Consider the following 27,127-nt stretch of genomic DNA (forward strand, 5'->3'; position numbering starts at 1 on the left):
CCTCGCTCTGTGCAGTTGCCATCATTATCTGGACAAATTTCCTGCAGACTTTTAAAAAGTTGTACAGCAATTGATTGCTGTTTCACTGTTGCCTTCTTGAAAAGAAACTTCCATGTCATGTTGGATATTGATTCCTGCAAAAGAAACATTTCCTTTACAATTGAGAAACTTAAATTTGAATTTTCTTCGCTGAAGTTCCAGTGGGGTAAATAATTTTAAAATATGTCTTAAGAGTATATTTTGATGTAAAGAACTTTTGATAGAATTGCAATGGTTACATATGAAAAAAATATAAAGGATCTAAATGTCAATAAACAGCAACCCATCAACATAAGTTTAAAAAGAAACATCTGGAGTCTGTAATGACAAACTTGTGTCAATTCCATATGTCAAGCTCTAAATTGGTTAAACTAAAGAAACTTTAGATTAGCTATTCATGTCAAATTACTTTGATAATGAAATGCTTGCTGTTTCATAAAGAAATCTCAAAACACATGAAAAAAACAAAAACATCTGAATGTAGACTTCTACATTGGCTAGAGGTATAGGGGGAGGGTTGAGATCTCAAAAAACATGTTTAACCCCGCCGCATTTTTGCGCCTGTGCCAAGTCAGGAGCCTCTAGCCTTTGTTAGTCTTGTATCATTTTTGGTTTTAGTTTCTTGTGTATAATTTGGAGTTTAGTATGACGTCCATTATCACTGAACTAGTATACATATTTGTTTAGGGGCCAGCTGAAGGACTCCTCCGGGTGCGGGAGTTTCTCGCTGCATTGAAGACCCATTGGTGGCCTTCGGCTGTTGTCTGCTCTATAGTCGGGTTGTTGTCTCTTTGACACATTCCCCATTTCCATTCTCAATTTTATTCATCAATAGAAATTTTATTTTACAATACGTCATATGCTCTAAATTAGCTTTAGTTTATGACAAATTGTGATAAGTTTATCCTTCAATAAAAAAAAGTATAATTTTGAATTTTTTTAGTGTTTGATAATTGCACCCTTGAAACTGAGAGTTTGTTGAAATAATACTATTTCAAAATGCAAAAGAAAAATTTAAAGTAGTGCAATACTTTTTTTTTTCAGGTGTAAAAGACACATTAAAACTTGGTGAGGTTGTTTATTTAGAGTAAGTATGATGCATGGGCAAAAAAAGATGCTAGTTATTATTGAAATGATTGAAAATTATAATAATCACTTAAGTTATGATAAATAAAAAATATACTGCTGTTGTTCAATTATTCATAATCAAAGAAAGAATATGTGATTTTAGTCAGATAAGACAACTTTTTCTCAAATGATAGCTAATTTTACACTTTTGTAAAATAGCTATTAAACAAAAAAAACTAACAGGAATTGGTACCCAATGCAGAGGTGATTACTTGTACAGTTTGTCTGTATTTTTCATAGAATTTTGTGTCAAAATACACTCTACTGATTGTATTAAAAAATTTACGGAAATACGGGATCTCGAAAGAAATCTGATTTTGGTCCGATATTAGTCAACTACATGTCAGGAAAATAATTATGTGTTTCTATGACTTGTAGAAACTTTATACACCATTTTAATCATCAACTGCCAACTTTTAACATGTTATTTGTCCTTAAATTAAGAAAAGGTTGGGCGAACAACTTCTTTATTTTAGATATACGCTTGCATATAGTTCCTTTGTAAATCAAAATTTATATTAAATTGCCATTTATTAGTTAATGTGGAAAATGTGATTTTTCAAATTTAAGCAGTTGATAATAATAATGAAAGTGTTTTATCAGTATCTTATGTTCCTATAAGTCATTGAATAAAATTTGGTTCCAGAAGTGTATTGATATCAGAGTTGATTCCCACACTTTTTTTGAAATGCCATTATTCCCAGTCTTTCATTAGGAAAATGAGATTATTACAATACCAGTATGATGGACAGCTGTTACGATTTTCAAACAATTACACTCAGAGGTGTAAGTATTAATTGGATTAAACTCCACTCAAATGCAGTTTTTATTGACCACAGTTATATTAATATATCATGACAGTTGATAATCATACTGGTATTAATTGAGTTCAAAAAATTGAATACACAGAATCTTGACCTCAATAGTTGTAAAATCAGTATCATAATCATCTGACATAAGTTAATAATTAAGGTCTATTTAAGTTACAATTATCAGTAATTTGGTTGAAGTAATAAACACACACAATTGCACAACTTTTACCCATGGAAGTATTATATTGACAGGAACTACAACGATTAATTAGCACTTATTCATAACCCGGGTAGTACTGTAGAAAAGATATGGAAACTGTCTAATTAGTACGCTGTCGTTAATTTCTTTTGTGGCTATCTGCAATGCCGCGATCATAAATTGACCAGAGATACTTCTTATCAATCACATGGTTTTTATCGAGACACGTTAACGTTGATACCTGTGGAAAAATACCTTTGCTCATTTTAATGGCATCGGTTGACCTTTATTCATAAACAACTTATTTAAACAAATCGACTGATGCATAAAAAATGAAAATCGGCCCAGAATTAATTATTCTACAACGTTTCAAAATTGTAAGTGACATTATTTCATTTCTTCAGGGGTTAAGTTTTAACTGTCGTAAGGGTGTGTTCCAGTTACTGCCGAGTCATGAAAATGTTCCTGATATAAATATACACCAATTGATTAATATATATAGTAAAGGACCTGGATTATCCTGGATAGTAGAAATTTTCAGTTTTAAATGTGAAAATTAATCGATCAAGGACTAAATAACACAGAAATCAAATATAGTTAATAAAGGACGTACCTTGTTATTTATATGTATATATGTGCCTATTAATTTTTTGGCATTTGTTAAATTCAAAACTGCTAAAATATTTGTATTTGAACGAATTTTGTCCGATAATATACAGCCGGTGTCAGTATTTCTATTTGTACATTTATGAATGTGCCAATCATGACTTATGATTGGACCCGCATTATCAATTTGAGAAAAAAACGAAGACATATAAAATGTTATGGAATGGTTAAATCATCTCTGTCCCATATAATATTTGATAATTTTCTGTCCAAATGATACCACTAAATATTACTTTAGAGCTACAGTACTTAAATAAATTTGAACACACTGGGGCTCAGCAGAAATATTCGTATGCCAACAACTAATGATCGTACCCTGGATTTAAAGCGAAGTCTTATATTTCTTACATCTATTTGAAATCTCTTTGATTTTTTTATTTTAATCACAACAATCATTTTACAATCGTCTTAAATATGCATGAAATGTATGCCACTGGAGTTAAACAAACGGTAATTAATCACAACTTGTGATATATATTTAGATAGTGCAGTTTTTACCAAAAATAAATCAATAAACATGGTGTATTTATTCAATTAATATGGTACAAATTTCATCGTCAATGTTTTTTTCTAGAATTAATGATGTTGCGCACAAATCCATCAATCTATCAATCGACACACATAGGCAGATGTAGGGTAACGAAATCTGCCGAGGTTTGCCGATTGCTGTTTCCTTAGAATTTATCACAACTTTTGATTTCTTTGTTTATTTCCGTAATCACGAAAGCAACCAAGAATTACATTATTGTAGGCACCACACACTGGTGTGTAAATAATGTGCCATGTTTCAAGTTAATTAACATGTCATTAAATTGCGCACAGCATTGCAGATGAAACGGTTGAGTTGGGTCGTAGTAGTTCCTGTCAATATAATACTTCCATGCTTTTACCGGAGCATTTTCTGCAATAAATTTATTTGTATATTCCCCATTATATTGCTATTTAACAGTAATTTGAATTATCTCAGCATCTGGTATTTGTACATGTATATTTGATTACAGGAAATATATTTTTCCTTAATGAAGAATGAACACCAATTTAGATAAAAGTTAGTTATCTATTTTTGTTGTTGTTGAGAAAGGGCATTTTTAATGCCTCTTTCTGGAAATTATTAAGCCAATTATTGTTAATGGCATATAAAAAATAAGCTACACATTTGAAAATTTCGCTTAACATTCTTGTAAAAATCATTGAATTTCAAATGTTTCTAAAAAAAAAAAGATGTAAAAAAATCTGACATAGTCTTCAATTGAAATACCAAAATAAATTGCATCAATATTGCAAAATTCTCCATCTTTTGGCAATAGAATAGAAATTTTACAGTGAGATTATGGAAATGAAGAAAACAAAATAATTATTGAAAGTATGGTCAGAAAAATGTCAGACTAGCTTCAAAATTGGCTGAATCACAACATCCATGATGCTTTGATTTTAAATTTTGAACTCTTCATTCTCAAAAGTAAGATGGGGGACCGATATTTTTGAATGTATGTTTTTAAACTGTTTGAAAAGTGTTAGATAATTATTGTATTAATTTGTAAAGTCCCCATGATACAGTTTTTAATTATATTTCAATTTTACTGAGAAAGTGCATTGTTTAATTTCAGTTACAGTTTTGATAACATGGAGGATGAAAAACAGTTCAAAGTCAGTCTTAACATTAGTGTACAGTTTAATCCAGGGGAGACAATGTTCCATTGGGTAGTACTGCAGGATTCACCTCTTCCAAAGATACCATGTGACTGGAATACTGGTTTTGATATTGAAGGTGAATTAGATTGAAATATTGTACTTTAATTTTAAATTTGCTACATAAAATCTTATATTAATGAACTACCACTAAGGTTAACTAATCTTAAGTCTTCGGGACCCTGGGTTTAGTCCAGGGCTTCCAAAACAGTCGTATTGTCCACACAAGTCTGATGAATTATATTTTCAACCGGTTGTGCCGAGCCTGAACATGGGTTTGCAATTTAATATAATTTGCCAAAAATTGAAGTTTATTCTATCCTTTTGACCTGACCTTTTGTCTTAAACAGCCACACATTTCCGGTCATAAAAGTGACATGATGAATGAGCATTATAAAAACAAGCCCAATTTTAACACCTACTTATTACAATCAAGGTTAACTAGTTGTCTGACAGCTGAGATATACCTGTCCAGATTACAGGTAAACTATATTGCACCAGACATCGATTTGTCTATTTACAGTTATTTTTTTTAAATTTCACTGGTTTGAATCTATATTTAATTTAGTCTTTCAAATTCGTATTAAAATATCATTTGATGATAAATTTAAAAGGTAGTAATAAAAGTTTTAAGGAAAAATCACCAGAACCATGTAACAATGTTGTTTGAACTAGGACACATGTGCGCGGGTGTAAGATTTAATTATGCAACCAAATTCTTCAAAAATACTAAAAATATCATTGATCTCTTTATCTTACATTTATTTCAAGTATTTTCTTGAAGAAATAAGGTGGAAGGAACTACTTAAGCTAATTTGATGCTTTGTAAACTAGCTGTCCTAAGTCAGGAACCTGATGTTCAGTGGTTGTTGTTTGTTGATGTGGTTCATATGTGTTTCTTGTTTCTCATTTTTTATATAGATTAGACCGTTGGTTTTCCTGTTTGAATTGTTTTACACTAGTCATTTTTGGGGCCCTTAATAGCTTGTGGTTTCGGTGTGAGCCAAGGCTCCGTGTTGAAGGTTGTACTTTGACCTATAATGGTTTACTTTTTCCAAATTTGTGACTTGGATGGAGAGTTGTCTCATTGGCACTCATACCACATCTTCTTATATCTATTTACAAAGAATTTACGTATCTGTTTTTAGTCCATGTTTTACCATTGTGAAGTCAACATCCATATTAGGAAAATGTGGTTTTTAAAAACAAAGGTAAAGGGTTTTACAGCGTGATTTTGCATTAATAAAGAGTCTAAGGCTGATATAATTACGCTGAGCATTTTGTGTGATGCACTGTCAATGTAACAGTTTAGGTCAGAACATCAGATTTATATCAAAAGAGATTAAAATTTGAATAAGAAAAAAAAATTATCTGGCTGTCTCAAATATATTTTGGAGCCCTGGTCTAGTCCCTAGATGAGTTGAACCAAAGACATATTTTCATATTTACTGCTAGAAAAGACATGAAGTAGTTAGGAGTAAGAGCAAGGACTTTTCATGGGTTGTCATATGTATTCTTGCGACTTATTTCCATGTTAACTTTCACTTATATTGTATGACTGAGAGTTTTGATTTTATAGTAAAATTAGTTCTTGCCCTTATATCATGTCTCTGGAAAATTAACTCACTTAGTGTTCAACATTAACTCCAGGTTTTATATCCTGCTTGCTAATGCCAAAAGTAAAATATAAGTTGGATCTGTTTATCAAGAAATTTGCAAAGTACATTTATATTTCAGGGTTTTCTTTAGAAAATTGGCTGGAGAAGGTCAGTATTCCATCAGGACAACAGCTGTCAAAACTTGTAATTGCTACGCTATTTGAACAGCTTGGTATTGGTAGACTTCTAAATGAAGAGTCATGTCAAAGATCTGGTTCCAAGTACAGCCCAGTTCTGAATGGTTGGAAGAAAAGTAAGTTTCAATGAGTAACAAAATCAAAATGATTAACATAAGAGTATTCAGCTAGTATTAGTTTTTTTGAGCTAAATGGAATAGTTTTTAATTATACCCCCGCTTTAAAAAAGTGGGGGTATACTGTTTTACCTCTGTCTGTCATCCGTCAGTCCGTCCGTCAGTCCGTCCTTCCGTCCCAATATTTTTCGTCGCATCTTTCTCAGGAACTACAATACAAGAAATTTGGTTTCAGGGTTTATATAAGTCAGCTATACCGTGTGATGCATTTTCAGATTCATCACTCAACAACTTCCTGTTTAACGAAATGTTTGGGGGTATCATCAGTGAGCAGTAGCTCGCAGTTTCACTTGTTAGTTTTGTTGTGAATATATCCAATATCAAATTAAATGCCTCCACTTTTTCAGGAAAGTCAATTAGACCAAATTGAAACATCTCTCTCAATGGTACAGTATAATTTGCAAAATTGAAAGTCTGGTTTATTGGGTAAAAATTACAGTCTGTTCTTTTGGTAAAGTTTATTAGGCATAAATTAAACATCTGAGAATCCGTGATCTGAATTTCGAAAAAACGAGAAATAATACTCGCAAGTCATATAAAAAAGAAGATGTGGTTTGATTGCCAATGAGACAACTCTTCACAAGAGACAAAATGACACAGAAAAATACAGTAAAAGAATTAGAACATTAATATAATGGAATATGAATATTTCAGTATAATTTATGACCAATCTTTATAGTTGTAAGATTTTTTTATGAAAAAGGCTACTGTTCTAGAAGTAAAGTCTATTGGGCAAATTTAAAGTTTTACTTTTCTCTGTATTTCAGCTTGCCCACTAGATGTATCTTTGACACCACTGCCTAGTCCTGTATCATGTATGATTCCATCACATTGTACTGCAGTGTACTGTTGTATTGATGTAGATTTTCTGGACAGATCATTTCATGCCTTCCTGGATGTGAACATGTGTACCAATGTCATGACAGTAGGACTAGAAAAACTTGTAATTGATCCAATAAACTTGTTGGACTATGAATTTGGTGAGCATTTGACGTACCTTTTCATATGTTTTTATATTCAAAATGTCTTATTCTGTTAATAGTAGTTCCATAGGAAAACAATGACCTCATGAAAATCTAGAGCTCTAATGTAAATACTGTAGATTCAGAAATTATTGTGTGCATTTATTATTGCGATTTTTGTAGAATGGACATAAATGCGAGATTAATTATTGCGTTTTAGGGAAATCTGCATACAGATATACATATAAGATATCAGAATGTGAGTTCTTATTATTGCGATACTCAACTAGTCACATTATTTGCATAGATAAAAACCTCGCAATAATTTCTGAATTTACAGTAGTATAAACATCAAACTACCTTTCACAGATTGATTTATTCATTAAAATAAATGATATTTTTCATTACAGTAATATAGTTTTCTTTTCAAAATTTATAATATTGTTTTCTTCTTTATAAAGGTACTACCAAGCACTTCAATTTGAAGGGGATATTGAGAATTACGTATGTATGCTTCTTCAGAATGATTTAGTTACTTCATAATCAAAAGGGGAAAAAAGTTACTCAAAGAACAAATGAGCTTTCTAGAGTATAAAAGTTCAAATTATTGTAAAGATGGTGACATTGAAGCACAGTTAAAGAGCAACTTGTAATTGTCTGTAACTTAATAACAAAGTAACATAGTAAAGCAATTAGTAAGGAAAACCATGGGATTAGTTATTGTACCACACTTTTTGTAGGTCTAGTAATACCATACCTGTCAACCTATGAAAATGAAAATGCAGGTCATGACCTGCATTGAAGAAGAAAATCTTAGGTCATAACGCGTACAAACTTTTTTTCAGCTGAATTTAAGTATTTAGGGGACATTTCTTTATATTTTAAATCGAACAGTTTCCAAATTATGTTCACATGGTTAAGTACTAACTGAAAATAATTTAAAACTTTAATTTTATTCCTTGCATAAGAAGCCATTGAAATATTAATGTGTTGTACTTTATCATTACAAGCCAAGCCATACCCTCTCCTTGTTTCATTCATAGTTTAATATCAATTCTCAAGCTACTTGGTTTATTTTTTTTCTTTAGAACTTATTTCTCAGTATGTATCATAATGTGCAGCTACTCAGAGTTTTTTTATATTGAAATATAATAAAAAAAAATTAAGCATTTAAAGGAAGTAGAGATAAAAAAAATAATTTTCAAAATAATTTTTTAATTGTTCTAAGGTAGATAAATAAAAGAATGTAATATTCTGATATTCTGATATTTAAAAAATCCTGGGTATGGGGTGAAATTCACGGGTCTCACCCGTAGTATACGGGTCAGTTGACAGGTATGTAATACTAAGCATTGAACGTAAATCAATTATCTGAAATTAAAGTCCCCCCCCCCTCCCCCCCCCCCCAAAAAAAAAAATTAGTATTAACTTTCAAATTAAAGATAAAATATGCCAAACATGGTATATCACATCCTACAAAAAAGTTAGGAAGTATGAAAATCACATGAAACTCTAAAAGGATGGCATGGATGTTGTTTTTTTGGGTAAAGATTGCATGAAATGCAATCAAAACCCTATGGAACTTACTTGAAATCTATATTTTCCAAGGTTGATCACTACCTTTGATAGTTCAAACAAAATAGTGCAGTGTAGTGATCATTATTTTTAGATCCTATCCAGTGAATGTCATGCAATTTATTGATGATAGGATGTGGTATGTCAGTGCCAATGAGACAACTCTCCATCCAGGTCACAATTTGTAAAAGTAAACCATTATAGGTCAAATGTTATACTTTGATATTTAAGCTACAATATGATGTGTATTTGAATTCCCAAACTTGTCAAGAAAACATTTTTTTATTAAAAATTTCATAAGCAATGCATGGTGTATGAATCTGTTATAAAAATAAGTTCAACCACATGTTCAATCACATACATGTGATTCTTCCAGCGGGAGTCAAAATCTCCCGCTTTTCAGACTATCTTCCGTCCCTCCCGTTAAAATTTGAAATCTTCCGCTTTTTGAAAATGTCAACCTCGTAAAATTTTCATTAGACATTTTTGTTTACAAAATCGATACGGACAGAGAAAAAGTCCGAGAAACTCGAAATTGATATGAGAAAAGTCCGAGAAAAACGGAAGTTTCCTGTAATGGATTTTGTGTCAAAAGTTAAAATAGGTAAATTTAGCCTGAAGTGTTTAGGATTAAACTGTATATACAGTCCTTGGATGGTGTAAACTTCCCACTCACACCATACACCATTACACCATTCACCATACACCATTACACCATACACCTTGTGCCATTACACCATACACGTTACACCTTTGCACCATACACCTTACACATTACACCATTCCCCATTCTATCTACACGATCCGAAATTACCCATAATGCAATTAAATTTCAAAGAAAGCGTGCGACTACAAAATTATTTATTTGATTTAAAAAACGAATTTTGATCACAATATTGTAAATTAATGTATAAAATTAAAATCTCCGTGGTCATGCCTATGATGGTTATATAATCAATACAGATTAAATATATATACATGTATTTGTAAATAAAGTACGCATAAAACTTTGCTTGTAATGCAAATTTATCCGCGATCTGCCTATCCATAAATTAGAAACGATATTGGTTACAATGCTATTATTATCGGTTTTAACATGTATGGTAAATCTTATAAACTTGGTTTTCAGATAAAACCGACAAACAATGCCAAAAATTAATACTTCAGGATGACTGGTACATGTACAACATGTACAACAAAATTATTTTAAGCATCAACCAAAACTGACCATATTTGCACTTATAATTATAAAATTGAGAATGGAAATGGGGAGTGTGTCAATCTGTTAATTTATATAGGGTTAAAAAATTTGAAAATATTTTTGCCCTCCTTTTATTAAAAATATTGTCTCGCTACAAAATTTCAGTAATTTTGATACCTCAGGCTGACTCATATAACAAAATTATTTAACTCATCAACCAAAACTGACCATTATATTTTCACTTTATTATATAGATCTATATAGCCGCATAGTAAATCAACAATATTTTGATATCAGGGTGGATTGTATAATACAAATGACAGCAACATTGCAAAACAACATGTACAATGACAAAAATTTGTCCCCATCAATCTAGATTGCCAGCATGTCCTCTTTTTATTCAATATATTGTCTCGCAACAAAATTTCAGTAGTTTTGATACCTCAGGTTGACTCGTATAACAAAATTATTTTAACGCATCAACAAAAACTGACCATATTTGCACTTTATTATGTATATCTATAAAGCCACATAGTAAATCAGCAATATCTTGTTGTCAGGATGGATTGTATAACACAAATGACAGCAACAGTGCAATACAATGACAACAAAAATTTGTCCTGATCAATCTAGATAGCCAGCATGACCTCTTTTATTTAAAATATTGTCTCGCAAGAAAATTTCAGTAGTTTTGATACCTCAGGCTGACGCTTATAACAAAATTATTTTAAAGCATCAACCAAAACTGACCATATTTGCACTTTATCATGTAAATCTATATAGCCACATAGTAAATCAGCAATATTTTGATGTCAGAATGGATTGTATAATACAAATGACAGCAACATTGCAACACAATGACGACAAAAAATATACCCATCAATTTAGATAGCCAGCATGTCCTCTTTTTAATTAAGTCTCCCAAACGAAGTTTGGGAAGACTTATTGTTTTTGCTCAGTTCTTATTATTAAGTCTCCCAAACGAAGTTTGGGAAGACTTATTGTTTTTGCTCAGTTCTTATTATTATTATTATTCTTCTTCTTCTTCTTCTTCTTCTTCTTCCGCCGCTTTTAAATTTGAACTTGTCCGCACCCGTTCTCCAAAACCGCTTATCAGATTAACTTAGGGTTTCACAATATGTTAGACTAACATGTCTAGTGGTGCAATCAGGGTTTTGTTTGTGCAATGGGGTTTATAAAGGGGTACTTTGAGGGGCAAAAAGAAAAGAGGGTTTTACTATAGAACCCTATGGGATTTTATTTTTTAAAATTTTCAAATGATTATAAATTGAAAACCGTTTGTGATAGACACAATCTTTTTAATTGAAAATGTTCTAAATGATAAAGCCCATTAAATGAAATACAGGGTTAGTCCCCAGGGGCCACCCCCACCCCCTGCCATTTAAGAAAGTTCTAATACCTTGTAAGTGGTCAAGATCCCCACCCCTAAACCATATATATTTTGGTTTGTTATGCTAAGATGGTTTGAATGATATACAGGGTTAGTCCCCAGGGCTCATCCCGACCCCCTGCCATTTGAGAAAGTTCTAATATCTTGTAAATGGTCGAGATCCCCACCCCTAAACCATATATATTCTGGTTTGTCATGATAAAGCACATCAAATGTAATACAGGGTTAGTCCCCAGGGGTCACCCCCACCCCCTGCCATTTAAGAAAGTTCTAATATCTTCTAAGTGGTCAAGATCCCCACCCCTAAACCATATATATTCTAGTTTGTCATGATATAGCACATCAAATGTAATACAGGGTTAGTCCCCAGGGGTCACCCCCACCCCCTGCCATTTAAGAAAGTTCTAATATCTTCTAAGTGGTCAAGATCCCCACCCCTAAACCATATATATTCTGGTTTGTCATGCTAAGATGGTTTGAATGATATACAGGATTAGTCCCCAGGGGTCATCCCGACCCCCTGCCATTTGAGAAAGTTCTAATAAGTTGTAAATGGTCGAGATCCCCACCCCTAAACCATATATATTCTGGTTTGTCATGATAAGGCACATCAAATGAAATACAGGGTTAGTCCCCAGGGGTCACCCCCACCCCCTGCCATTTAAGAAAGTTCTAATATCTTGTAAGTGGTCAAGATCCCCACCCCTAAACCATATATATTCTGGTTTGTCATGCGAAGATGGTTTGAATGATATACAGGGTTAGTCCCCAGGGGTCATCCCGACACCCTGCCATTTGAGAAAGTTCTAATATCTTGTAAATGGTTGAGATCCCCACCCCTAAACCATATATTTTCCTATTTGTCATGTCTCGAACATTTGAATGACGTATACGGTCAGTCCCCAGGGGTTCCCCCACCCCCAATGTTCTAATATCTTGTAAATGGTTGAGATCCCCACCCCTAAACCATATATATTCCTGTTCGTCATGTAATGAACATTTGAATGACGTATAGGGTCGGTCCCCAGGCGTTCCTCCCCACCCCCAATGTTCTAGTATCTTGTAAATGGTCGAGATCCCCACCCCTAAACCATATATATTCTGGTTTGTCATGCCAAGATGATTTGAATGATATACAAGGTTAGTCCCCAGGCATCACTAATGCATATAACTTTACTGGACCAAACCAATTTTCACTGGATGTTGCCCAATGTCAGGCGACCCTGGGAATTACGAATTATGGGAGCTTCGTTTGGGAGACTTCGTAACAGCATCCTGTTACAATCATTTCTTGTTATTATTATTCTTCTTCTTCTTCTTCTTCTTCTTCTTCTTCTTCCGCCGCTTTTAAATTTGAACTTGTCCGCACCCGTTCTCCAAAACCGCTTGTCAGATTAACTTAGGGTTTCACAATATGTTAGACTAACATGTCTAGTGGTGCAATCAGGGTTTTGTTTGTGCAATGGGGTTTATAAAGGGGTACTTTGAGGGGCAAAAAGAAAAGAGGGTTTTACTATAGAACCCTATGGGATTTTATTTTTTAAAATTTTCAAATGATTATAAATTGAAAACCGTTTGTGATAGACACAATCTTTTTAATTGAAAATGTTCTAAATGATAAAGCCCATTAAATGAAATACAGGGTTAGTCCCCAGGGGTCACCCCCACCCCCTGCCATTTAAGAAAGTTCTAATACCTTGTAAGTGGTCAAGATCCCCACCCCTAAACCATATATATTTTGGTTTGTTATGCTAAGATGGTTTGAATGATATACAGGGTTAGTCCCCAGGGGTCACCCCGACCCCCTGCCATTTGAGAAAGTTCTAATATCTTGTAAATGGTCGAGATCCCCACCCCTAAACCATATATATTCTGGTTTGTCATGACAAAGTACATCAAATGTAATACAGGGTTAGTCCCCAGGGGTCACCCCACCCCCTGCCATTTAAGAAAGTTCTAATATCTTCTAAGTGGTCAAGATCCCCACCCCTAAACCATATATATTCTGGTTTGTCATGCTAAGATGGTTTGAATGATATACAGGGTTAGTCCCCAGGGGTTATCCCGACCCCCTGCCATTTGAGAAAGTTCTAATATCTTGTAAATGGTCGAGATCCCCACCCCTAAACCATATATATTCTGGTTTGTCATGATAAAGCACATCATATGAAATACAGGGTTAGTCCCCAGGGGTCACCCCCACCCCCTGCCATTAAGAAAGTTCTAATATCTTGTAAGTGGTCAAGATCCCCACCCCATAACCATATATATTCTGGTTTGTCATGCTAAGATGGTTTGAATGATATACAGGGTTAGTCCCCAGGGGTCATCCCGACCCCCTGCCATTTGAGAAAGTTCTAATATCTTGTAAATGGTCGAGATCCCCACCCCTAAACCATATATATTCTGGTTTGTCATGATAAATCACATCATATGAAATACAGGGTTAGTCCTCAGGGGTCACCCCCACCCCCTGCCATTTGAGAAAGTTCTAATATCTTGTAAGTGGTCAAGATCCCCACCCCTCAACCATATATATTCTGGTTTGTCATGCTAAGATGGTTTGAATGATATACAGGGTTAGTCCCCAGGGGTCATCCCGACCCCCTGCCATTTGAGAAAGTTCTAATATCTTGTAAATGGTCGAGATCCCCACCCTTTAACCATATATATTCTGGTTTGTCATGATAAAGCACATCATATGAAATACAGGGTTAGTCCCCAGGGGTCACCCCCACCCCCTGCCATTTGAGAAAGTTCTAATATCTTGTAAGTGGTCAAGATCCCCACCCCTCAACCATATATATTCTGGTTTGTCATGCTAAGATGGTTTGAATGATATACAGGGTTAGTCCCCAGGGGTCATCCCGACCCCCTGCCATTTGAGAAAGTTCTAATATCTTGTAAATGGTCGAGATCCCCACCCCTAAACCATATATATTCTGGTTTGTCATGATAAAGCACATCAAATGAAATACAGGGTTAGTCCCCAGGGGTCACCCCCACCCCCTGATTGAGAAATTTCTAATATCTTGTAAATGGTTGAGATCCCCACCCCTAAACCATATATATTCCTATTTGTCATGTCTCGAACATTTGAATGACGTATACGGTCAGTCCCCAGGGGTCCCCCCCCCCACCCCCAATGTTCTAATATCTTGTAAATGGTTGAGATCCCCACCCCTAAACCATATATATTCCTGTTCGTCATGTAATGAACATTTGAATGAAGTATAGGGCCAGACCCCAGGGGTTCCTCCCCACCCCCAATGTTCTAGTATCTTGTAAATGGTCGAGATCCCCACCCCTAAACCATATATATTCTGGTTTGTCATGCCAAGATGATTTGAATGATATACAAGGTTAGTCCCCAGGCATCGCTAATGCATATAACTTTACTGGACCAAACCAATTTTCACTGGAAGTTGCCCAATGTGAGGCGACCCTGGGAATTACGAATTATGGGAGCTTCGTTTGGGAGACTTCGTAACAGCATCCTGTTACATTCATTTCTTGTTAAAATATGGTCTCGCAACAATTTTTCAGTAATTTTGATACCTAAGGCTGACTAGTATAACAAAATTATTTAAACGCATCAACAAAAACTGACCATATTTGCACTTTATTATGTATATCTATATAGCCGCATAGTAAATCAGCAATATTTTGATGTCAGGATGGATTGTATAATACAAATGACAGCAACATTGCAATACAATGGCAACAAAAATTTGTCCCCATCAATCTAGATAGCCAGCGTGTCCTCTTTTTATTCAAAATATTGTCTGGTAAGAAAATTTCAGTAGTTTTAATACTTCAGGCTGACTTGTATAACAAAATTATTTTAAAGTATCAACCAAAACTGACCATATTTGCACTTTTAATATTATGTATATCTATATAGCCACATAGTAAAGCAGCTATATTTTATTGTCAGAATGGGTTGCATTATACAAATGACAGCAACATTGCAACACAATGACAACAAAAATTATCCCCATCAATTAAGATTTCCAGCATGTCCTCTTTTTATTCAAAATATTGTCTCGCAACAAAATTTCAGTAATTTTGATACCTAAGGCTGACTAGTATAACAAAATTATTTAAACGCATCAACAAAAACTGACCATATTTGCACATTATTATGTATATCTATATAGCCACATAGTAAATCAGCAATATTTTGATGTCAGGATGGATTGTTTAATACAAATGACAGCAACATTGCAATACAATGACAACAAAAATTTATTCCCATCAATCTAGATAGCCAGCATGTCCTCTTTTTATTCAAAATATTGTGACGCAACACAATTTCAGTAGTTTTGATACCTCAGGCTGACTCGTATAACAAAATTATTGAAACGCATCAACAAAAACTGACCATATTTGCACATTATTATGTATATCTATATAGCCACATAGTAAATCAGCAATATTTTGATGTCAGGATGGATTGTATAATACAAATGACAGCAACATTGCAATACAATGACAACAAAAATTTATTCCCATCAATCCAGATAGCCATGCTTTTCATTCAAAATATTGTGACGCAACAAAATTTCAGTAGTTTTGATACCTCAGGCTGACTCGTATAACAAAATTATTTAAACAAATCAACCAAAACTGACCATATTTACATTTTATTATGTAAATCTATATAGCCGCATAGTAAATCAGCAATATTTTGTTGTCAGAATGGATTGCATAATACAAATGACAGCAACATTGCAACACAATGAAAACAAAAATTTGTCCCAATCAATCTAGATTGCCAGCATGTCCTCTTTTTATTCAAAATATTGTGTCGCAAAAAAATTTCAGTAGTTTTGATACCTCAGGCTGACTCATATAACAAAACTATTTTAAAGTATCAACCAAAACTGACCATATTTGCACTTTATTATGTAAATCTTTATAGCCGCATAGTAAATCAGCAATATTTTGATGTCAGGATGGATTGTATAATACAAATGACAGCAACATTGCAATACAATGACAACAAAAATTTGTCCCCATCAATCTAGATAGCCAGCATGTCCTCTTTTTATTCAAAATATTGTCTCGTAAGAAAATTTCAGTAGTTTTGATACCTCAGGCTGACTTGTATAACAAAATTATTTTACAGCATCAACCAAAACTGACCATATTTGCACTTTTAATATTATGTATATCTATATAGCAACATAGTAAAGCAGCTATATTTTATTGTCAGAATGGATTGTATAATACAAATGACAGCATACTTGCAACACAATGACATCAAAAATTATTCCCATCAATCTAGATAGCCAGCATGTCCTCTTTTTATTCAAAATATTGTGACGCAACAAAATTTCAGTAGTTTTGATACCTCAGGCTGACTCGTATAACAAAATTATTTAAACAAATAAACCAAAACTGACCTATATTTGCATTTTATTATGTAAATCTAGATAGCCGCATAGTAAATCAGCAATATTTTGTTGTCAGAATGGATTGCATAATACAAATGACAGCAACATTGCAACACAATGACATCAAATATTTGTCCCCATCAATCTAGATTGCCAGCATGTCCTCTTTTTATTCAAAATATTGTGTCGCAAAAAAATTTCAGTAGTTTTGATACCTCAGGCTGACTCATATAACAAAATTATTTTAAAGTATCAACCAAAACTGACCATATTTGCACTTTATTATGTAAATCTATATAGCCGCATAGTAAATCAGCAATATTTTGATGTCAGGATGGATTGTATAATACAAATGACAGCAACATTGCAATACAATGACAACAAAAATTTGTCCCCATCAATCTAGATAGCCAGCATGTCCTCTTTTTATTCAAAATATTGTCTCGTAAGAAAATTTCAGTAGTTTTGATACCTCAGGCTGACTTGTATAACAAAATTATTTTACAGCATCAACCAAAACTGACCATATTTGCACTTTTAATATTATGTATATCTATATAGCAACATAGTAAAGCAGCTATATTTTATTGTCAGAATGGATTGTATAATACAAATGACAGCATACTTGCAACACAATGACATCAAAAATTATCCCCATCAATTTAGATTGCCAGCATGTCCTCTTTTTATTCAAAATATTGTCTCGCAACAAAATTTCAGTAATTTTGATACCTAAGGCTGACTAGTATAACAAAATTATTGAAACGCATCAACAAAAACTGACCATATTTGCACATTATTATGTATATCTATATAGCCACATAGTAAATCAGCAATATTTTGATGTCAGGATGGATTGTATAATACAAATGACAGCAACATTGCAATACAATGACAACAAAAATGTATTCCCATCAATCTAGATAGCCAGCATGTCCTCTTTTTATTCAAAATATTGTCTCTTAAGAAAATTTCAGTAGTTTTGATACCTCAGGCTGACTTGTATAACAAAATTATTTTACAGCATCAACCAAAACTGACCATATTTGTACTTTTAATATTATGTATATCTATATAGCCACATAGAAAAGCAGCTATATTTTATTGTCAGAATGAATTGTATAATACAAATGACAGCAACATTGCAACACAATGACAACAAAAATTATCCCCATCAATTTAGATTGCCAGCATGTCCTCTTTTTATTCGAAATATTGTCTCGCAACAAAATTTCAGTAATTTTAATACCTAAGGCTGACTAGTATAACAAAATTATTTAAACGCATCAACAAAAACTGACCATATTTGCACATTATTATGTATATCTATATAGCCACATAGTAAATCAGCAATATTTTGATGTCAGGATGGATTGTATAATACAAATGACAGCAACATTGCAATACAATGACAACAACAATTTGTTCCCATCAATCTAGATAGCCAGCATGTCCTCTTTTTATTCAAAATATTGTCTCGCAACAAAATTTCAGTAGTTTTGATACCTCAGGCTGACTCGTATAACAAAATTATTTAAACGAATCAACCAAAACTGACCATATTTGCGCTTTATTATGTAAATCTATATAGCCGCATAGTAAACAACAACATTTTGATGTCAGAATGGATTGCATTATACAAATTAAATGACAGCAACATTGCAACACAATGACAACAAAAATTTGTCCCCATCAATCTACATGTAGATAGCCAGCATGTCCTCTTTTTATTCAAAATATTGTCTCGCATGAAAATTTTAGTAGTTTTGATACCTCAGGCTGACTTGTATAACAAAATTATTTTAAAGCATCAGCCAAAACGGATCATATTAGCACTTTATTATGTCATGTATGTAAATCTATATAGCCGCATAGTAAATCAGCATATAGCCGCAAAGTAAATCAGCAATATTTTGATGTCAGGATGGATTGTATAATACAAATGACAGCAACATTGCAATACAATGACAACAAAAATTTGTCCCCATCAATCTAGATATATATAGCCAGCATGTCCTCTTTTTATTAAAAATATTGTCTCGCAAGAAAATTTCAGTAGTTTTGATACCTCAGGCTGACTCGTATAACAAAACTATTTTAAAGTATCAAACAAAACTGACCATATTTGCACTATATTATGTAAATCTATATAGCGGCAGCCGCATAGTAAATCAGCAATATTTTGATGTCAGGATGGATTGTATAATACAAATGACAGCAACATTGCAATACAATGATAACAAAATCTTGTCCGCTTTAATTTAGAGTGCCAGCATTTCATCTCTGTATTCGTTATATAAAACTGTCACTAAAGTCAGTATCAGTATCTGTATTTCCCACTTCCATGACTTCTGAATATGGACGGGTAGACATCACAAATTCCTTTTGGGCTATTGTGTGATGGGTTGGTCTGCGCATAAATTAGTCGTGCTTGCTGAGGTGTGATGATTTAAACTCAGTAGTTCAGGATGGTTTGTATAATAAAACTATTCCACCTCATCATCCAACAGTGTGACTGACATGACAGATTTCATATGTACTTTATAATGAAAAGTATGAGAAGTTCTCTTCTAGGAAAAGTATACTGTTAGTATATTATGTCGGTTGGTTGATTTTGTTGGTGGCTAAATATCAAGTGGCAAATATTTCATTCCGTTTCACATAAGTATATTTTTTCGGACGTTCAAGATATCATTTATAATCCGTAAAGACAAATCTAACGAAATTGACGAGATTGTTCATAATTATACAACACCTTATGTGCAATAACACTGTACAATTTTCCTTTGAAAATTTTTTGGAAAACAGAATCGTAAATCCAAGGCAAACATAGGTGAATGACGATAAGATATTTATAAAGAGACTGTCAAAAGTGGGGAACGAAGCAACTTTAAAAATGATGTTGATAACCCGTGATATAAAAATACTGTTCCGATGCGTGGATAACCTTTCTATCCGCCTTCTAGTTTAAATAAAATCCTTTCTTTTATGATAACTGCATGTGATCACAAGTGTGTAATTTTAAAACCATTGTTTAATGTAAATAAGAATATGAAAAAAAAAGATTTTTTAATATGTGTATATTAAATATATATGACATAGAGTCTAACGAGTAAAGTAATTTGCTTTACTGGGAAAAAAGAACAATAGGATTATTATTATTGTTTATGTTTACAATCCGAAAAATTAAAATAAAATGAACTTCGGTTTCAACCAATGAAATGTCGTACACCATTCATTCACACCATTCCCGATCGCACGTTACACAATCACACCATTCCTCATACACCATTACACCATTCCCCTTACACCATACACCATAGCACCATACACCTTCTACCATTGCACCATATGTCATACACCATTACACCATACACGTTATTTTGGGAAGTTTACACCATCAAAGGGCTGTACAACAATAAATAAAAGATAATAGGCAATTACCTAGTGATCAACTAGCTAGTTTAAGACACAAGCCAGGTTGATTAAAAGTGAAATACTGACAATGATTAAATTGTACAAGTTGTATAAACAACGATTTAATTTGATGCTGTTGAAAACATGGAACATTTACTGAACCTCAAAGACAAATGAAATCAACTCAAATATGATATTTATGGCTTGTTTTCTATCCTAGCCAATGGAATACCTATATAAGTACAGTTGTCTTGGACTATTCTAAAATTTTAGAATTTGACAAAATGCAAACCGTATTTTTATATCACCAAATACCCCAGCAGCAAATAAAAGAAGACCAAGTATCTAGCCAAATTCAACTCTGCCTGGAGATCTGATTTCAAATGATGCAGATTCAGTACCAAGGGTCAAGACCATGCTTACTACACTTCATGCAAAGCTGACTGTGGTGGCCCTAATGATTTGACCAAACTTATGGGGACAGCTACCCACCAGCAAGCCTACAACTCTATCAATTTAACACCTTCTGTTACAAGCATGATCAGTAGTGGTACCAAAGTTGACAATGTAGCTAAATCAGGGGTACTTTTTGCCAACTCTGTATGATGGCTGATCGCTTTATCTTGAATTATATATTATGAATAAATATTTGAAAACCCCTTATCTTCTATTTTTATCAAGTAAAAATGGATATGGAGTTGTTGATAGGTATGGAATTATTGTTCTTTTAACAAACAAAAAAAGAAGACATGCAGTTTAAACACAAAAAAACCATTGCGTAGGTCGATAAATAGGTCGATAAAAAATCTCCAGTTATGAAGCCCAAACTCCAGCTGAAAATTTCCAAATCTCCAGTTGTGGCTTGACAACTCTGTCACATGTCTGCAATCATGAACAAAGGAAGATAACTCCAACTCAAATTTTTAACTTGTCTGGCAAAATCAATTCAAATTTTATTTAAATATTCACAAAATTGCAAAATGAAAGCGATCTTTACCCTTCAGTGCTCACAAGCACTTTGATTTTTAGGCAGTTAAGCTGCCTTATGCGAGCACCCTAGATTTGTGTTCTACCCAATAAATGCTGAAATACGAGCGATTGTTATTATCTAGCTGGCTATTATGTTATTTATAACTAATTGGACATTTTTTTAATACTTTTATTTCTGGAATACAAAAAATATGACCAGAAAAACCTTAAATGATCGTCGAACTACCCAAAACTTTTGAAGTTGCACATAGGAAGTAGTGCTCAATAGAAATCCGTACGTAGTTTATTATCCCCTGTGCTTTTGGCTACGATGTCAAAGAACAATTGTATGAAATATTTCATCTCTGAAAATCGGTAATTACAAGTGGTTTATATTTCCTAAATGGCAAAATGCGCAGGAATATTGTTCATGTACAACAAATCTCTATGATAGAGGAAATAAAGTTATATAAGTGGGCGGTAATTTTTAACTTATCTTGCCAAATAAGGTTGTTGTTATTTTATGAATGAAACGAAGTCATGAAACAGATGCAGAAATCGACGTTGATGGGATGTTTAAGTAATGTGGACAACTCGTCCCCGAGACAAGTTGGACCGAATCCACTCAAACCGTCTAAGAAGACAACTTTGACCGTTTGTCAGATTTACCTAGGGTTTCATAAAATATTAGACTAACATGTCTAGCGGAGCCATTAATCTTTTGTTTGTGCATTGGGGTCTATTTAGGGGTATTTGGAGGGCCTGAAGAAGGGAGGGGTTTACTATAGAACCCTATGGGATTTTATTTTTTTTAATTTTCAAATGACTATTTCTCGAAAACAGTAAGTGATAGACACATGCAGTCTTCAGTAATGAGAACAGGACAGTAAAAAAAATCAACCAAAATATAGGGTGAGTCCCTGGGGGTCATCCCAACCCCCTTCAATTTGAAAATGTACTTTTATCTTGTAAACCGTTGTGATCCCCACCCCTAAACAATATATATACTTGTATGGGACAATAAAAAGAAATCAAATGAAAATAATTTGGGGGAGTCCCCGGTGTCGTTCCACCCCCTCCTGTTTGAGAACTTGGAAATGGTCGAGATCCCTACCCCTAAATCATATATATTCATGTATGGGACAATAAAACAAATCAAATGAAATATAGGGGGAGTCCCTGGGGTCACCCCACCCCCTCCTGTTTGAGAACTTAGAAATGGTGGAGATCCCCACCCCTAAACCATATATATTCATGTATGGGACAATAAAACAAATCAAATGAAATATAGGGGGAGTCCATGGGGACACCCCACCCCCTCTTGTTTGAGAACTAGTAAACAGTCAAGATCCCCACCCCTAAACCATATATATTCATGTATGGGACAATATAACAAATCAAATGAAATATTTGGGGAGTCCCTGGGGTCACCCCACCCCCCTCCTGTTTTGAGAACTTGGAAATGGTCGAGATCCCCACCCCTAAACCATATGTATTCATGTATGGGACAATATAACAAATCAAATGAAATATAGGGGAGCCCCTTGCGTCACCCCACCCCCTCCTGTTTGAGAACTTGTAAACGGTCGAGATACCCACACCTAAACCATATTTATTCCTGTTCATCATTTCAAAAAGATTTGAATGACATACAGGGTCAATCTCCTAGGTGTCACATATGCATATCACTGTACTAGACCAAACCAATATGAACTGGACTTTGCCCAATGTCAGGAGACCATGGGAATGACGAATTATGGGGGCTTTGTTTGGGAGACTTCGTAACGGCATCCTGTTACAATTATTTCTTGTTTATTATAAAATTTTATTGATGCAAAAAATGAGTCTAGGCTAATTGAATTTACTTTAACTATTTATTAAATTATTTCTGGGCCTATAATAATTTTCATTTATCGCTCATTTTGAAGAAAACATATAAATCTTTCAAGCAGTGTAAAGCCCGAGAATGTTAGACCAACTGTTTTATAATCACCTGTCATTTTATTCCAAACTTGGTATGGAATAACATCATGCACTTGGGGGTGAAGATGGGGGTCATTTACATTGATATATGAGTTGCTTTTGAAAACCTTGATGAAATATTAATTAATTTGCCTTAATAATCAATTCATTTAATGAACATAAATGTACAATATACGAATATTTAATGTTTGTTCTTTCAAATCTTAAAAAAAAATTGAAGCAACACTGCCACAGTTTTCATAATTATGTTTGCCTTGGTTTTTGGTTAACTGCCTACAGCACTTACAGTGCTTTGATATATTTCAGTATTCAATTGGAATAACATATCCATTTACAAGATGTGTAATAGTGAAACAAATTTAAATGTCTTTGTTGAATTATTGCTCTTAAATATTTTAGATACAAGATTGATGACCTTCAAGAGGAGAAGAAACTTAGGGTCAGCTTGAATCTCAGTGTGTGTTTTGAGTCATCTAAACCCTGTTTATATGACCTTACAGTATTCCAAGATACCCTGGTACCAAAACCTCTCTGTGACTGGGAAGCTGATTCTTTCTTTACAAAAAGTAAACATGTTAATATAACTAAAATAATTATGTAAATCATATTTCAAACTGAGTTGTAAATTAAAATATAACTAATGGTGAGTATCTGTTCTTTAGCCTTTTTAGCTATATACACTCTTGACCATGGCTTCCAAAACTGTCATATATTCCGGACTTGACCGAAATTTATATAAAAAGTCCGGCTGCTCTCAGCCTCAAACGGTCAAATATCATAGGTTTGCCACTTTTGTTATTCAAGGCATTTTCATAAAACAGTCATTTCACTTTTTTTACCAACTATCGATCGATAAAAATGTCCATTTGGGCATTATAGTTTATAATTGTGGCAATCTATTTCACAAAGATATTTCGGTCATATTTGGGTTTAATTAAACAGATGCAGCATATTTCATACTGTGAAGTGTCTCAGTTAGTCTAATCATCTGGGTACACAAATGCACGGCTTGGTACATCAATAAAAAGTAGAAAAAAACCTTTGTTCTTTTATTTAAAAAAACAACAAGCTGTCAAACAATTATCCCTTCAATAAGTAATATTGAAGCCATAAATCATTCACTGATTACAGGTCATTACCTTTGATGAGGTGACCTTAGCTTGTCTTAATCAATAGAATTGATGATGCATAACAATGAACATAAACAGGTGATAAAGGTGATCAGGTAAACGAGGTCAAACATGTAAGCGTGTATGGAACAACATCGTATTTAATTACGCTTTGTAGATATTATTGTAAATGAGCATTCAGTTTTAAAAAAGTATCCTTAGATTTTAAAATAATTCTTCCAATAAGAATATTTATAAATGAATTCGAATTTGTATATATTCATTATTATATTTAAAAACACTGTACATCGTGTTAAATACTGGGGTACGCTAAAGGGTATTCAAAGTTATTTTCTTACATTTCAGCGGGTTGCATCTAATTAATTTAGTCTAAAAGATTGAAATACTAAGAAATACGTTAATAAATATGATTTGATGAAAAATTTGACAAGGTTTTAAACTAATAATCGTCAGAACCACGTTGTTTGAACTAGTACACGTGTGCGCATGTGTCTATTGTTCGCTGGTGGGAAATTTAATTATGCATCCTAATTCTTCAATAATGCTAAAATTATCATTGATACCTTTATCTAACTTTCATTTCGAGTATTTTCTTGAAGAAATAACTTGAAAAGGCTACTTAACTCAATTGTAAACTTACACGGATATTACGTATCCGTCTCTGATCCTTGATTTACCATCATCAATTCAACATCCGGCATTAGGAAAATGTGATTTTAAAAACGAAAGTAAAGCTTTTGACAGCGTTATTTTGCACAAATAAAGAGTCTAAAGCGGAAATAAGCAGAATTAGTACGCTGATGTTGCACACTTCGAATGCTGCACTTTCAATTTAACACTTTACGTCAGAACATCGAATTTATATCAAAGTAAAGTTTAATATCGTTTTAATGTCAATCAATGGTTACATGTATATCATATATGATGGCCAACTGATTATCATAGTTGCCTAATTTACTAAGTCCAAAGGGATAAAAAATCGGGATAAGATATGAAATGTCCGGCTGGCTCAAAAAATTTTGGAAGCCCTTGACTGTCGTGACAATGAATAATTGTAAGGTGTCTGGATAATATCTTGCAAATCTATCCTGAAGCTTGGTCAGGACCAGAATTTCATGAGAATTGAAATGCAGGTCTCTATTGAATTCATGTGCAGTATAGTTATACGTTTTACTTATTATTCATATTTGTGATTATTCAGATTTTTCTTTGGAAAATTTTATGGCAGAAGAAGGATTTGACATCAATGACATCCTGCCAGAGGATATTATCAGGAAGATAATAGAACAGTTAGGACTGTCATCTTACCTAAACAGTGACTCTTGTAGCTTGGAATATGAGCCTGATAAAGATGGATGGATCAAAGGTATTTTAAAACCAAAAAATGGTTAGAATTTATTGATAACCTGTGTTAATACATAATTACTTGGGTCAGGCTAACACACATTTATTTTCATCTCACCTTGCCGAAAGGGGTGAGGTAGTGTCATCAGTTATCATCCATCATTATCCATCTTCATTATTGTCTGTAAACATTTTTATCTTATTCTCTGAAACCACCTCTCCAATGTTAATTATACTTTCCAGGGATGATGGATAGAACTTTTTCTGCAAGAAGCTTCATTTGTTTCTGATACTGACCTTGATATCAAACTTGTCTCAGTAGGGGAAGTTTTGGGAAGGATCCCTTCCCAGGACAGACCACATGTTAAAAAATTACTATAAAAAGATGGTTCTATGATGAGCATTTTTAAAACATAAAGATGAACAGTTAGTGAATGTCTTTATACCAGGTTAGAATGTTGGTTTTGTTCAAAGCATGGTGCATTTTTATCAAATTAATACAAAATAGACAAATGGACTTACCGTTACTTTTTACAGTCAGCTTTACACCTTTACACTGACAGCAGCAATTGTAGGCGAGACGCAGGGTTACAAACATTAGGAATTTCTGCTTCTGCTGGAATGTCAGTTGATAGGACACTCCATCTTTTGAGAAGCAAGTACTTTGTATTTGCATGACAACTGACACATTTTGATGTATAGGTTTTTAGTTAATAAATAAGGTACATAATTGTATTAAAATTGATGTTGCCATTCCCTTTGCAGAATTGACCTAATACAGTTTTGATTGTACTATTAGACCCATTTAGTTTTGAAGCTTATATTAATTTATGTATTAAGCTTAAAATTAGCAAGACTTTTAACTTATTTGCAGGTTGTTTTGAAGATGTGATATTACCAGACTTACCAGCTGATGCCAGGTGCTATTTTTTGTCATCTTGTTTAGGCATTGATTGTTGTTTAGATGTAGATTTCTTGAAGCACAAATTCAAGGCCTCATTTGAACTGGATACATGCCATCATCAGTTACATTTACAGATAGACAGATATCAGAAGACATTGAATTTGACAGATTATACATACGGTATTTTTAATTGTTTTATAGTTTTGAGTATTTATAATTCAATGCTTATTTTAAACCAGCAGTATAATTACTGAATAATGTAATATGGGAGTCTGTTTTAGGATTCCCAATCTACCTTGAAACTGGAAAAAAAACTTGGAATTTCTAA

At 33.4% G+C, this 27,127-nt stretch overlaps 1 protein-coding gene across 1 annotated transcript; it reads left to right on the top strand.

Annotated features, from left to right (window-relative positions):
- LOC127720902 (uncharacterized) lies at positions 1-27,127 on the top strand. Its single transcript, XM_052227642.1, has 10 exons — positions 1-205; positions 1,084-1,126; positions 4,452-4,612; positions 6,271-6,444; positions 7,272-7,484; positions 7,928-7,970; positions 23,821-23,987; positions 25,753-25,917; positions 26,770-26,979; positions 27,081-27,127. The coding sequence occupies exons 1-10, from the start codon at positions 118-120 to the stop codon at positions 27,125-27,127; spliced, it is 1,311 nt and encodes a 436-aa protein (XP_052083602.1). The 5' UTR covers positions 1-117.

This window comes from Mytilus californianus, unplaced genomic scaffold (assembly GCF_021869535.1).
Source record: "Mytilus californianus isolate M0D057914Y unplaced genomic scaffold, xbMytCali1.0.p SCAF_11, whole genome shotgun sequence".
Classification (NCBI taxonomy): domain Eukaryota; kingdom Metazoa; phylum Mollusca; class Bivalvia; order Mytilida; family Mytilidae; genus Mytilus; species Mytilus californianus.

Coding starts and splice junctions, on each gene's coding strand:
- LOC127720902 (XM_052227642.1), top strand. CDS start 118: ATGTTGGATATTGATTCCTGCAAAAGAAACATTTCCTTTACAATTGAG. Junction 6,445..7,271: donor TCTGAATGGTTGGAAGAAAA/GTAAGTTTCAAT, acceptor TCTGTATTTCAG/CTTGCCCACTAGATGTATCT. Junction 7,485..7,927: donor CTTGTTGGACTATGAATTTG/GTGAGCATTTGA, acceptor TTCTTTATAAAG/GTACTACCAAGCACTTCAAT.